Raw genomic sequence first — 14,405 nt, forward strand, 5'->3', positions numbered from 1 at the left:
TGCCGGAAAGCAGAGAGAGCCTGGAGGAAAGACCGCTCTCAACCTAAAAAATTGGAGTACAGGGCAGTTATAAAGCATTACAAGAGGGAGATAAAACTTGCTCAAGCCAAGTTTTATGAAAATAAAATTAATATGGCAGCTAATTCACCAAGGGAAATTTTTAAGATCGCTAAATCTCTGATATCTCTTCCTGTTGAAAGACCTATATCAGAGGGGGCGCAGGCCCGCTGTGAGGATCTTGCCACTTTCTTCTCACAGAAGATTCAGGCCATTTATTCCCAATTAGCAGCAAATGATGGGGACACTAATCCACTGTCCACCTCAGATTCAGATTTGCCCCCTTCTTGCTCCTTGGCTACCTTTCCACTCCTGGATCCTAATACCTTAGATTCTCTTGCTCAGAAGGTTACCTCTGGATCCCCAAATGACCCGGCTCCACCCCAGACCTTAGTCAAAGCAATGGATACCATTCGCCCCTGTTTGCTGGAGGCTCTTAATACCTCCATTACCTCCAACTCTGTACCAGCCGCCTGGAAGTGTGCAATGGTAAGGGCCTTGTTAAAAAAACCGAATTTGGACCCTAACAATCTATCCAATTTTCGCCCTATCTCGCTGCTTCCATGGATGAGTAAGTTGCTGGAGAGGCATATCAACAAAGCCTTAGGGGAATATTTGGAATCCAACAAATTGCTTCAGGTCTCCCAAACAGGGTTTCGCCCACAACATGGCACTGAGACCGCTCTTTTAGCGGTCACGGAGGCAGCGAGAGCCATAATGGACCAAGGTGGTAAAACAGCCATCATACTCTTGGACCTCAGTGCCGCATTCGACACTGTGAACCATGCCACATTATTACATCGCCTGAGTGGCTTGGGAGTGTCGGGTGCAGCCCTGTTGTGGCTGACCTCCTTTTTGGAGGAACGCTTCTTCCAGGTATTTGAGGGCGAGGTGACATCATCAAAACATCTTCTCAGTTGTGGGGTTCCTCAGGGCTCCTCCCTGAGCCCCACGCTGTTTAATGTTTATATGCAGCCTCTGGAGAAGATCGTTCTCCCCTTTGGTGTGCGGATTGTCACCTACGCTGACGACACCCAACTCGTGGTCTCTTTGGACCACGAGGGGGGTTCGTCGAACTCCTTGGGTCCATGTCTGGAGGCTGTAGCTGGGTGGATGCAACTTTCCTACCTCAAGCTCAATGGGGAGAAGACCGAGATCATGGTGCTTGGCAATTCCTCCCCTACCTCCTTCCTGGATGATTGGCCTCTGTGTCTCGGTACTCCCCCCCCTCCTAAAGAGCAGATAAAGAGTCTGGGAGTCTGGTTGGACAGAGCGCTAGACTTCTCGTCCCAAGCCACTATCACTGCCTCGGTATGCATAGGGCTTATGAAAATGCTCCGGAAAGTGCTCCCTCTGCTCCCATTCCAGGCGAGGAGGGTCATGGTCCAGGCCCTGATTCTCTCCCGCCTGGACTACGGAAATGTTCTATATCTTGGGGCCCCGGCATCAGTGACAAAAAAACTTCAGGTCACTCAAAATTGCGCCGCCCGCCTACTGTTTAATATCCCCCGCTGGCAGTCAGCGAGAAATGCCCTGAAGGAGCTTCACTGGCTTCCAGTGGCCTCAAGATCACTATTCAAGGCCATGTGCATTCTGCACAAATCCCTCCATCAAACTGGCCCGGCAGTACTGTACCCTTTAGTACAGCCGTATGTACCGCTTAGATCCCTACGTTCAGCTTCACTGCACTTGGCAACAAAAGTAAAAATCAAGAGAGCTCGATGGGGCGGCCGCTCTTTCACCTATTCAGCGGCGAAGGCATGGAACTCCCTACCCCTGTCCCTCAGGAAAAACAGCAACCTGATGTCATTTAGGAGAGAACTGAAAACCCATCTGTTCTCAAAAGCGCATTAATCTTTCCCTGCAGTCGCACACAGAATTCAGTCTCTAGCGCTGCGAGGCCTTTGGGTGGTTATGCGCTATATAAATGGAATTTTCAATTCAATTCAATTCGATTAATATGAGGGAACGGAGGCAGTGAGTGTGAGGAGGGGCCAATCAGGTAGTTAAGAAGGGCAAAGTATTTTCTTTTTTTAACCTATCCCAGATAGTCTAGTAAATAAAAGTTGCACAAATAAGGCACTTTTTAATATAGCAAAAAGGTTCGGCACTATACAATATGGAAAAAACGTGTCATATTAAAGTTCAAGAACAGTTAGCCCACAAAGAGACATCCACATCCAAGATGTGTGTTTCTTGAGGTAGTTTCTCTTTATTTTTCTTAAAAGGATTTTTCTTTAATATTACATGAACAAATGATCATAGCCATAGCCAACGCGTTTCGTCTCCCAAAGAGACTTCTTCAGGGTTCACAGTATGGCATAAAGTGTGTTCATTAGATGGTCATACAATTCAACAGTTTAAAAATCCAATGTTTGGAAAGCTTCTATAAAGTTAAAAGACTCAGCAGTGGCATGATAACCAGCAACATATATCGTCCCTGTTTTATCAGCTCGAAAAAACTATGACACATTTATACCATATTGTATAGCCCTGAACCCTTTTGCATTGAATGTTGTTGTAGGACTGGTTCCTATTTTTTGGAGCATAGAGGGGAGTGCTCCTTGGTTTCGTGCACTATTTGAAACCTTGACACATTATTCATTTGTTGAGTGCAGTCTCAAATAGCCTCTACCCTACGTTTTTGGGTTTTTACTTTTTAATATAGCACTAATGTGCTTTATTGATACAGTGCTGATGCACCATTTAAAGAAAAATGGTGACTGAGATGGGGAGTGTGAACACACTGATGTGGCCCTCAGGCACGACCAAAACTGTATTTTTGGCCCTCGAGAAAATGTTTGTGAGTACCCAAGCACTAGAAGTTTCAGGTCCCAGCCTGGTGCTTCCAATAGTGGTAGATACAGTCACTAAAGTGGAAAATTGTCAGCCACAACGGTGAAAAACTCTAAAATCCTAGCCTGGCAAAAGGAGATTTAACCAGACATAGTTTAATAAGTCCCCAATGGCTCTGAATACCATTTTGTCACACCCTACATTGGGTGCAAACAGCATCCAGTCCTTGAACATCCAATCCTATTTTTTCTGGTGTGAAGAAGCCTTTCAGCATTCTCTCCTTTTGGCCTGAACGTGCAACACTTCCTAAGATTATGTGGTAAAATCCTCCGCAGCACTTTAAGCATGTGGCTAAGAAGCGAGACATCCTACGTAACACCCACCCATCAACATACCTACACTGATTCAACTTATAAAAACAAAAATTCAAAATTCAGAGCCCAGGTGGGTTCACCCACTCAAGTGCTTTTATTCTCAATCAATGTTAAGCAATGGGGAGCTGTGATTATTTTGAGATTTGCAAACTCCCCAAGAAGCAATTCCATCCTTCACATTCTCCACCTGTCAATGTTGCAAAGACACCACTACCTTCTCTGTTTCATCCTGCACAACTCTATATAAGACAAACTTGTCCCAAGGGCATTAGACCACTTGACAAGAGAGACAGAATATGTTACACATGTTCTTCAGGCACAGAGAGAATACGTTCACATGATGTTGAGCCAAAGCCTGGATTCAAACCTGATTTCCCTGTTCCAAAGTCAACAACTCTATCCGCTAGGTCACGTCTCTTTTTCCTCTTGTAATTCTGCTTTTAATTGTGGGGGAATGTACCCAGGTGACCCCACAGGAACCATTTTTTTGTACATGACCTCACCTCTCATGTCAATACACAGAGGTCTCAGCCACTCAGGAGGAGCATACCCACGTGTATCCTGCAAGAACCTGACCAATAGGAAGCGACGTCAGAAGCCACCTATTTCTTGCCATGAACAATGCCCTTGTACGCAACCATCACATGTCAATGGCAGAGTGCTTCACCCACTCAGGGGTCTGTACCTATCCTGATCTTGTCCTGAGCAATGGGGAGCGGCGCCAGGATACCCCACAGGAACTCGCGCACCAGCTTGAAGTTGCTACGTCCAATGCTCCATGAGCCGTCCACCAGAAGGACCACGTCTGTTTTGGTGGAAGTGTCACACTGGAATTGGTTGCCTGAGTGCAAAAAGGAAGACAAGAAAAATTGTGAAAAAGTGGTAAAAGGAGTCAACGAGGCTGGTGAATAACATTCAACAACGTTATTCTGCCCAAGTTTCATCAACATTATATTAAACTAGGGTTCTCCAATGCCGATCCTGGAGGGCCGGATCCATGCCAGATTTTTAAGATAACTACATTTATCTAATTGTGGATATACAAAAAATCTGGCATGGAGCAGGCCCTCTAGGACCAACATTGAAGAACCCTGAATTCAACACTTTACAGCAAGCCTTTATAAATTCAAAACTGCCCCAATTTGAAAACTTGGTCCACTGTTATAGCTATCTAATTCAATATTAAGCACCACTCCTATTTTGCTGCCCGGGCTTATTTTCTCTTCAAGTCCGACCTTGTGAACACATGTGTGCATCTGTATTTGTAATGGTGACTATGGGGAGAACTTCACAACCCTCTCGGCCACCGCGTGCAGTGATGTCATTTCAAAGTTCTGTTGTGCGTGTTGGTATTCTTATTTCTCACTATAAGCACGCGAGCCATCTAGAAATGATTGTTAATTCCCCATGTAATATGTGGCTCCTTTCGGTTATCCTTCTTTTTTACCCAACAGCACTACGGACTCCATGAATTTTGAGTCATACTTACAATGTTAACAGCAAAACTACAAGTCCCAGAATGCAACATTTAATGGGTAAAAGTAATGGCTGACTGGAGGTGGAGTCACACATGACATGTGACCACTTACATCGAAGTCAATGCCAAATCTGCCCCTTGCCCCTAAATCTTGCAAAAGAAAGTTAATTTCGAAGAAAATAAAAAGGTGTCAACTCAAGGGTTTAAGAGGGTGCTTTTTGAAGATGAATGTACAGATGAAAACAAAGGTGGTCTGGTTTTCGAGAATCTGTGATAGAGGACTGCCACTGAAAAGCTGCTAGGGTTGAGGAAGAGTCGTGAACGGGGTAAAGGTTGCTCAGAAAGGCTACTGAGGCTGAAGATGTCATTCCGACTTGCCTCTGAGAGTCGAATAGGGCTGGGGAAGAGTTAGCCACATGCTAGGTTTATGGCCGGCCGGCCGGGTCGTTCTGAACCCCCTGCTTTAGCAGCTACAGTGGTGTGCAGTTCTCTGCAAATCAGTAGTCATAAGTTCATAAATAAACCAAGAAAGGAATACAGGGGCACATTATCAAGGAGGTTTATCTCTGCCTTTTTGGCTTTAAAAGCCAAGAAAGCGGAGATAAAATTATCTCCCTATTACATAGCTGTCGCTAACACCAGTTAGCGACAGCTAGTAGGAGATAGCGACCATCTTGGGCCCCACTTTGCATGTCAGTGATATTTATCACTAATGACATGCAAAGTGGGCGAGCCAAGATGTTAGCGACTGGAAACAGTCGCTAACATCGCTATCTCCTATTACCAACTTTTGGAGATATTCGCGCTAAGCGCAAATATCTCCAAAAGCTAACACCTGCCCTGAGCAGTTCTTAGCCATGTTATCCAATGGGAGGTGGATAACATGGCGAAGAGCATTAGCTCGGTAATGCATGAATATCGCTGACTTTTCAGCGATATTCATGCATTGCGGCCGAATTTTATCGCATTTGCGTTAAACCTTGGTAATACCAAGGTTTATTTGCGATACAAATCGCCGCAGCTTAGCGGTAAATTTTTATCTCTAACCAAGCAATAGCGATAATTATCGCTATTGCTTGGTAATATGCCCCACAGTCTCAAGATGAGGACGCAGGAGCTAGGTAGAACAAAAGATGAAGAATCTTGAATGGAAAGAAGGGTAAAAGGGAGGGCGGATGGATGAGTGGGTGGATGAAAGAGTGGGTGGGTAGATGGATGATTGGGTGAAAGAATGAGTGGGTGGAATAATGAGGGAATGGATAAATGGGTGGACAGGTAAAAGGAAGGCAAAGGGATGGATGGATCGATAGGTGTATGGGACAGGTGAAAGGATGGCAGAGAAAAGAAACAGATGAACAGGTGAAAAGATTGTGGCATAAAGGTATGAATGAATGGACAAATGATTGGCTCAGCAGATGGAATAGTGAATGGATGCAGCGTGGATGATGGCAGAGTAGGTGGATGGATAGATGGCAGGGTGGATGGATGGTTGGATGGAAGATTGAATGATGGATTAAGAATGAATGGATGACTGAATGTAAAGGTGAAATAGTGGATGTCTGCGGATGGATGGAAGGGTGAAAGGATGAATGAATACACGCCTGGATGGAAAAGACCAAGGGAGTTCTTTTAGGCAGGACTGGGCTCAATTTCTTCAAAAGAGCTTTAGGCCAAAGTGTGGGTTGATTTCCTAGCTACTCCCTTGTTAATGGCTGACATGGGACTGACTGACCCAGCTCTAGAGGTCTTTTGAAGGACATCAGTTTATTTAGGAAGTGATCATTTCTGGATGTCTGAATCTGTGCTTGCATTTTAAACCCAATAATAAGAAGGTTGGGGCCCCACATCTTTTGTTAGGAACATTATCGAATGCCAGAGTTGCAGAATACGAACTCTGCCTAGTCACAGTTCCACCTAATGCTTTTTTGCTTTCATCATCCCACACTTTCTGTCTTTATATTTCACTCTGGCAGATTCGTTTTTATTCCTGCGTCATTCTCTTGCTCCTTCTTTCTTCCTTTTCTGCCTTTCTCTCTCTTAGATGTGATGGAGTGAGCAAGGAGGGGAAAAGCAGCACACAATGCAGGGCAACACAGTGGGTGGTGATGAAGCACACAAGTGAGAAAGCAACATGGAGCATGGGGGCCTGGGGTAGTTTGGCAGGGGTAGAAGCACAAAAGAGAGAGCTTGCAACATGAGGGAGACAACAAAACGTAGGGCAGGTGCATGGATTTGGTGGACAGCTTGGGGCTAGTTTGCAGATTTTTTCTAGGTCTGACTTTGGTTTCCAGTCAGGCCCTGGAGGTGAGATGTGTATATAGCTTCAAATTTAAATTCAGTCCTTGGAAATTTGAGGACAGTGTTTGTGAGCCTTGATATAGTTTTGGAAAACGAGGACCATAATAATACCAATACGTGTGGGCTCATGCGTGTAATGCTTTTGCGTGCTAGGTGGCATTGACATTTGGGGTGCTTTACTACAAAGAGCTGGGGCGTCCACACCCCCACAACTTAAGCAGTGCTCTGAACGCAGACACGGTATTTTGAGGTGCGGTAATTGTGTTGAAGATGGAATCAACCATTATTAAAAGAGGTGGGAATTAGTGGAGAACATGTCGTTGTGTGTCAGTTCCAACACCTCCCTGGCCCTGTCCCTAGGGGTTTGTGGCAGGAGCTCTGCCTACAATGTGGGAACGAGGAGGTTTGGCCCAAAATAAAATAAAACATTTGTTGATTGTTCCTTTGTGCATCGATCCAAGTTGTTAATTCCTGGGGCCCGTCATGTCTGGGCTAACCTCAACCCAGCACGTGCCTTCCGACTGGTAGCCCATGGGCATTAAACCTCTTGGCTCGATTTCCTAGCTTAGTTGGGAGTAGTGCCAGAGCTGTTGGCCTGGCATCACCTCTGATTCCCTACATAGCCTCGCGCTGGCAAGTCGGCAGTGAGCTCGGGATAGGCCTGTCACACCACGCGCGGTGTCTAAAAACTTTCAAATAACCAAAAACAAAAAAAATCTCAAAGCATGACAAACACAGAAGTAAGACTGTAATGTAGAAATTATAGTGTGTACAGAAGAAGGATGATGGTAACAGATTCTGCCAGCGAAGAAGGACTAAACTTACATAAACAAGCACTGGTAAAGTCAATGGGTTTCACCCTTAAAGGGCAGAATTGAAAAAAAAGAAATTAGTTCAATGATGTACCAAATGCATATGCAATATTAAGCATGTTTACATATGTGTCATGAGATTAGCAGCCTACGTATGACAATGCTGCTCTCATGCATCAACATCAATGCAAGCACATACGCTATGACACAGCCGCCATTTTTTGTTTTGTTTACTGTTTCAAGATGGTGGAGGTTTATCTAGAAGAAGTCAAATGAAAAAAATATATATAAAAAGCACCAAAGCACATTTTCATTTTATTTATTTTTTGTAGAAAGGGGCAGTCTGGCAGCAAATTGCAGCTGTCTGGCACTCCAAAAAAGGGAGAAACAAAGAACAGCATAAGCATCGTTGGGGGCGGCGGGGGTCGTACAATCGAAGAGCTGGGTGGTTGTGTAAAAAAATTCAAAAAGCGCGTGGATCGTCCACACAAATGGACCAAGGTGTGGGGGAATCAAATGATTATCGGGGAGAACCATGTGCTCCTGTTTTGCATACCACTCAAAATGTTTGGGATCAAGAGGGGCTAGAGCCATTTGTCAATTTGAGACTCACTGGAGATGGGGTGGGTGAGGGGAGTGTGAATGTTTTTGTGGATACGGATTGCAAAAGTGCCACTTTACTGTCGGTCATTTTGCTCTTACTTAATGTAACTTGTTTTTTATTTTTTGATTTATGCGCAAATAAAAATAATTAAAAAAAATAGAGGGTCAGAGTGACGTAGGAGCCTGGTTGCAGAGGGTAGAAACACAAACCTCAGGGGGAATTTAAGTGTGGACGCAGCACACAAGGGAGAGAGCAAGAAAACACATGCACACCCATGGAGGGCTGCAAAAAAGGAAGGAAGTAGTTCCTGGAGTGTAAAGAGTTGAAGGATACAAGTTATGCAGTCAAAACAACAGTTCAGAAGCTAGGTTCTAGGGGATGGACAAACAAAAATCAAGGAAAGAAAGCCCGAGATTGAAAGCAGAGAATAAAAACAAACAAAAAAGCTAACCATTGATAAACAATGGGCTAACCAAAATCCCACTGTAAGCATTGGTAGCCCCCACAACAGGTTTTCATCAACAACAGACAGCTGTCTGTGGATCAGATTTAAAACCTGTGTACACGGCATTTCATCATTTGTTATACAGCAAAATAATTTGACAATTTTATATAAAGAATATTGGGTTTTTGTTATCGTCTGTACGATTTGACCCATTATTACTTTCATCGTTGGATGCTCTAAACTGGTGTACTCAGACACCCTACAATTGTGAAATTTATATGACAAGTGTGATTTCAGTATCTGGCACCGACAAGGCTGGAGTGACTGAGGATGGATGTGAAAATGGGCCTTGGTGTAAGCTGCACTAGCACTGCAACAAAGACCCTAAAACGTGAGATGAGACAACAAATGTACTTTGTTTTCAAAGACATCCCTACTACGCTGGAGAGATGGTCGGTGGAAAGGTAAGCAGGAGGATAGTGTACATGCCCATCAACTCTCTATCAAAACTGGGGCCTGTATTTAGTTATAGAAAATTGTTGGAACACAAGACAGATGTCCAAAAACTAAAACTGTGACGGCAAATTTTGTCTCACTACTCTATAAATGAGAGAAACACCAACTCTTATCTTCACCGACTGCTGCGGTGCTCATGTCTTGCGCTAGATATCTATTTGCCCAAAGATTATCATCTTCCCTTCAGAAGCTGGACCGACCTGGTCAAACCTCAGGCTAACCCTCAGATTCTTCCCGTCTCCCTCAATACACTTTTCAGCGCACTTACAAATAGCACTTAGATGCCCTCACCCTTCCTAGACTCACCTTCGGGCTCCTTCTCATTGCCTTGGTCTTCTTGGTCGGGTACAGAAGGCGTGTGCTTTTTTGGTTTTGGAGTTGGCACAGGCCTTTCAGATTTCAGCTTTGGTGTAGGATTGGGTCTTGCCTTTGGTGTCATCGTCAATGCGGGTCTCGTTGGTCTCGGAGTCGTCTTCTCCTCTGCTTCACTCACCGTTATATTTGTCTTGCTTGCCTTATTCTTCCTACCTTCCTTGGAGCTGGCAGTGTTCTTTCTTTTCTTCTCCTCCTTTTCTTTCCCTTGAGTTTTCTCTTTCTTCACCTCTTTCTCTTGTGCCGTGTCTGGAAGATTGAAGCGAAATACATTAGATGTACTGAGTTGCTCTTTTCAGACCCTAATGACCACTCAGTAGTTGTTAGGACCTAAAGGGTGATTGAAAGGGACAGACAATCACACTGAATAGTCTTGGTAGTACACTAGTCGCGTAGTTAGTGGAGTTGTGTGGCTCACTGGTTAGAGGCGGCAGACCCGAGAGCAGAAGTCAGCCGGGACCAGGGTTCAATTCCCGACGCGGCAGGGTCGTGGACCTGGGTCAGCGGACTCGATAATTCTCGCTTCGGTGCTTACTCTAATCAGGGGTTCCACTCAGCAACTCTGGGCATTAGCTTGCCTAATCTCCACAACGGCCCCATCAATTCCGGGGATGCCTGGCTCCACCTTGGGGAGTCCCAGCAGGGACCATCCCACAGGGAAAGCCAGGACGGGTTCCCCAGAGTTATACAGCGCCAGGAGACCTATGGACGGGTAGCAGTGCGCTTTACAAGCTCAAATACATTTACACATTTACATTTAGTTGATTATCATTACGGCTAGCCCGCCAATCTCTTTGGTGAACCCTGCCATTCTCTCCATGGGCATCTTGTCGCGCTGACGGCCTACAATGCCCATCAGATGGAGGTGGCGACCTAACAACAAATGTACCCTTCTAATAAGACTGTAACAGAATGGGGGAGTTAACAGCCGAGTTTCGTACGACAAACTGGGATATGAAAAGATCCGTAAGGATGCAAAATTAACCAACAGAGACCAAAGCCAACACCCAGAACAAGCATTTGTGGTACCTTGTGGGGATGGGAACACAGTTTCAGGGATCAGCAATGAGTAGGCGGTGGGTAAGCCAACCCATTGGAATTGGTTGTGCTGGGTGGTGTCGGCCTATTGGAGCGGGGTAGGGGGTTTAGAGGTCTCGGCAAGGGGAGTTGAAGGCTAACCCACCATATGCTGTTCGTCGATGAGAAGTGTCTTGCTAATGTCTCTTTTGATAATGTAACTTTATCCAGGGCACAGGACATTATGAATCAGGCGGACTTAATTATGCAGCAGCAAAAGAAAATCATGCAACATCTAAAAGCAAATTATGTGACTTTATGTGAAAAAAGGCAAATAACGTGGGACAGTCGATCGTAATAAGGTAAGGTTATTTTAACATCTAACCTATAACTATATATAGGAGATGGAAAGGCTAAATAAATAAAAATGTACAGATTCAGTAAATCCTTTGTTAATGTCACCAGAAAATATTAATTGGGTCTGGCATGATGGGATGGAGATGACATTTATGCTTCCAAGACTGTATAAATCAAAGTGTTGCACTTTGCTGGAAACAAGACCTTACATGCATACTTCTTCTGTTATATGTTCCTCGTGTATTTGACATATACTAGTAATCTTCTAGAACGTGTCCTCATCCTAGAAGCAACTCTTTCCAAAAAATCCCTGCAGAATGATGATGCATATTTTACATTTCTTATGTACGTCTCCCAGGGAGGCACTTTAGGAATCAGGGCATCAAGTATTAAAAAGAAACGCAATATATCAGGAATTCTTCTAAAATGTCCGCGCCCTCCTAAAGTAACTGCCTCTTTGGTAACAGTGCCTGTTATGTAAGCTTGACATTTTGTGAAGAGTGCAGCAAAACTGTTTTCTGAAAATGAAGGAATCATTCTTTCAAATTAATTTGATTTATATTTTCGTACATTTACGGCTGCAGAGGAATGTCCTTCCCCACGACTACCAATTGGGGATGTTATACAAACTCAGGAAAATTGTCTCGTCTCCAGGTGCTTGAGTACAGCAATCAACACTAGAAAAGGGACCTGTTAATTCTTGATAAGTGTCAGGCTTGGCACTAGGGTTATTAATATTTAACCTCAGGCACTGAGTTTAAATATGAATTAATGCTTTGTCCTGGTTTCCCCTCCAGACCACCCCATTGCAGATAATTACTGACTCCTTGACAGTGATTAATTTGTAAAAAAAGAAAAGAAAATAGTGCTGGGTCCCCCACCAGGGGACCACCACAGCTTGCACACCAATTGCCACAGCCAGTGCTGCCAATGACAGAACCTACAGAACTACTAACCATCAAACTGCAACAAGTGTGATCATCTGGACTATTCAAGGCCCCCAAAGGTATAAGAATGGCTCGGATGACAGGTATTAGTTGTTTTTAATGTCTATTGAATTAATAAGCAACTGTAATTCGGCTCATCTGTAAATTATACAGACAGCTCCACCATGCGGCAACTGTCATGAGTGCCTGTGTTGACAATGAAGTGCCGGTGCTGATCACCGGGGCCCACCAGTTCAAATTAAGCACTGCACCTTGACCTAGCAAATTTCATTTGTTCAGATATCTAGTATAACAGCATAGAGTGGCATCCGACCTATAATTGAACTAATTGGCAGTCACTGCTTTCCCCAAGGATGGTAGAAAGCCTAGAAATCTGAAGGAAGACATGCTGTGGGGTCCTACCCTGGAAAAATGAAGAACCAGTACTGATGCATGATGAAGCGCTGACCCCTGGTCATGAGCATGCGGACAAGCCCACTGAAGCCTGCATGGAAATCAACTCAGAGAAAAGCTCCATCTCACCTGGCTTGGCCGTCTTGGTCTTCCCAAGACGGCCCAGAGGGACGTTTGGAGTACCGACGGTCAGAGCGGTGCTCTACTTACCTGAGCGTAGCCAGGTGAGGTGGAGCTTTTCTCTCCTACCAAAGAGCAGCTAGGAGAATGATCACACCTAGGATACCCAGGTGATATTTTTAATATATATTTTTTCACCACCACAGTAGCGACATTGGTCCTGACAAAAGCAGCGGGCACCTACTAGGGTCCATCAGCCTGCAGAAACATGTTGACCTATTAACACACATAGTAGATATCTGTTCAAACTACTATGTCGCACTGTTTTTATTGATTTGGAAGTACCAATTAAAACTACTTTTCCTCTTTTCTCTACAATTTAGTCCTTTTTCTGGCACTTCTATATTTTCTTTTTTGCACTTATATTCACGCACTGCTTACCAGTTGTCACCATATGCCCATACATCTTCTAACTCACTGGGACACACACATTGTTTAAAATAAAGAAAATGTCTTCAACAATGGTTGGTAACATCTCCTTCCTGGTGTGAAGGATCCCAGATGATGACAAGGGCGTCCTCGGTCGATAACTGATGGGTATTTTTTCACACTCAGAAAGTACCCATTAGTGTCATATCCTTTTCACACATATATATATTTTTTTTCTAAATGTGTGCTTGCATTCAACATTCTCTGTAGGTCAGGTAGTTAGTTAGTCACTAGTCTACTTGTTTGTGACCCACAGGTACTTTATGTATTGTTAAATTGTTCTGTTTAGGGGTCGTACCTGTGATAGGTCGGTAAACATCCCCTTGGACCCTCCCATCACCTTTTGTCTCAAGTGAAGGAAAGCCCCACAACCAACTAACAAAAGAAGCAGTGAAGATGAAAGTAGGATGAAAGTTTGGATGGACAAGTTTTATCTTGCTGTATTATACTTCCATCTTCTTTTGCCTTCCTTGTCATGCTCCTCTGCTTACTTATAATTTCTTGCAATGGTGCGGTTCCGATACCCTCCATTATTATGTTGTTGCGTACTTCGTGTTATTTTTTTCTATTGCTGATTTTAAACCACAACTGTCTCCCCGTATGTGTGTCATAATTCTCTGTAAAGCGCCCTGATACCCTCTAGGGTCATGTTCACGCTATACAAAACTTTAAAAAAATAATCTGTTGGAAGAATTCCACATGTGGCTTATTCCTTTGCTTCAAAGTGCAACCATCAACCACCCACCAACCAGCACTCCCACATTAACCCACAAGCCCACTCTACAGCTGGTCTAGCACGTACCAGGCTGCGGTGTGTCTCCTCTTAAGGCCGGAGATGTGGCTTCGGTCTGCAGGGGCTGTTCCTCCGGAGTCAGCCCAGATCCAACAGTGGGCTCCGTCACATTCCCTTGGGTGGTGCTTTGTTTTTTCCTTTCATTTGCACTGTTTTTGAGCTCATCAACTGCAGACAAAAAAAACATGTTCAAAACTGACTGCTGTATTAGTGTAGAAACAATGCACACATTCATTTTGCACCTGTGCTTAATTTGTAAAATAATGAGTGCCGGTGCCCAAAGCTCTGGTCAGAAGACCGGCCCAGTGCATAGTCTTAAATCCACCTCATGCCTCTTTCAACCTCTACCAGACGCCCACTTCCCTTTATCTCGCTCGCATTGTGCAGACTCCTGCTTTCTCCTTTTGAGACCTTTTTCTATTGTTTTCTCCCACCTTCTTGCCCCTTTGTGTATTTTCCTTCTACTGCTCTTGGAAATGTTGGATAAGGAAAAATAAGTGCTGGTTTCCAAAAATGAGGGCCAGTGGCCTGCGCCGGC

The 14,405-nt window shown here is 44.3% G+C and overlaps 1 protein-coding gene across 2 annotated transcripts in view; it reads right to left on the minus strand.

The window, feature by feature from the left end:
• COL20A1 (collagen type XX alpha 1 chain) overlaps positions 1–14,405 on the minus strand; it is a 491,294-nt gene that overhangs the window by 325,991 nt on the left and 150,898 nt on the right. For both annotated transcript variants that reach the window (XM_086932816.1, XM_086932817.1), the window contains exons 5-7: positions 13,877–14,035; positions 9,686–10,000; positions 3,913–4,068 (exon numbers count right to left, since the gene is read on the minus strand). In XM_086932816.1, coding sequence (XP_086788942.1) covers positions 3,913–4,068; positions 9,686–10,000; positions 13,877–14,035 — 630 coding nt within the window. The remainder of the gene's footprint in view (positions 1–3,912; positions 4,069–9,685; positions 10,001–13,876; positions 14,036–14,405) is intronic.

This window comes from Lissotriton vulgaris, chromosome 7 (assembly GCF_964263255.1).
Source record: "Lissotriton vulgaris chromosome 7, aLisVul1.2, whole genome shotgun sequence".
NCBI classification, from domain to species: Eukaryota; Metazoa; Chordata; class Amphibia; order Caudata; family Salamandridae; genus Lissotriton; species Lissotriton vulgaris.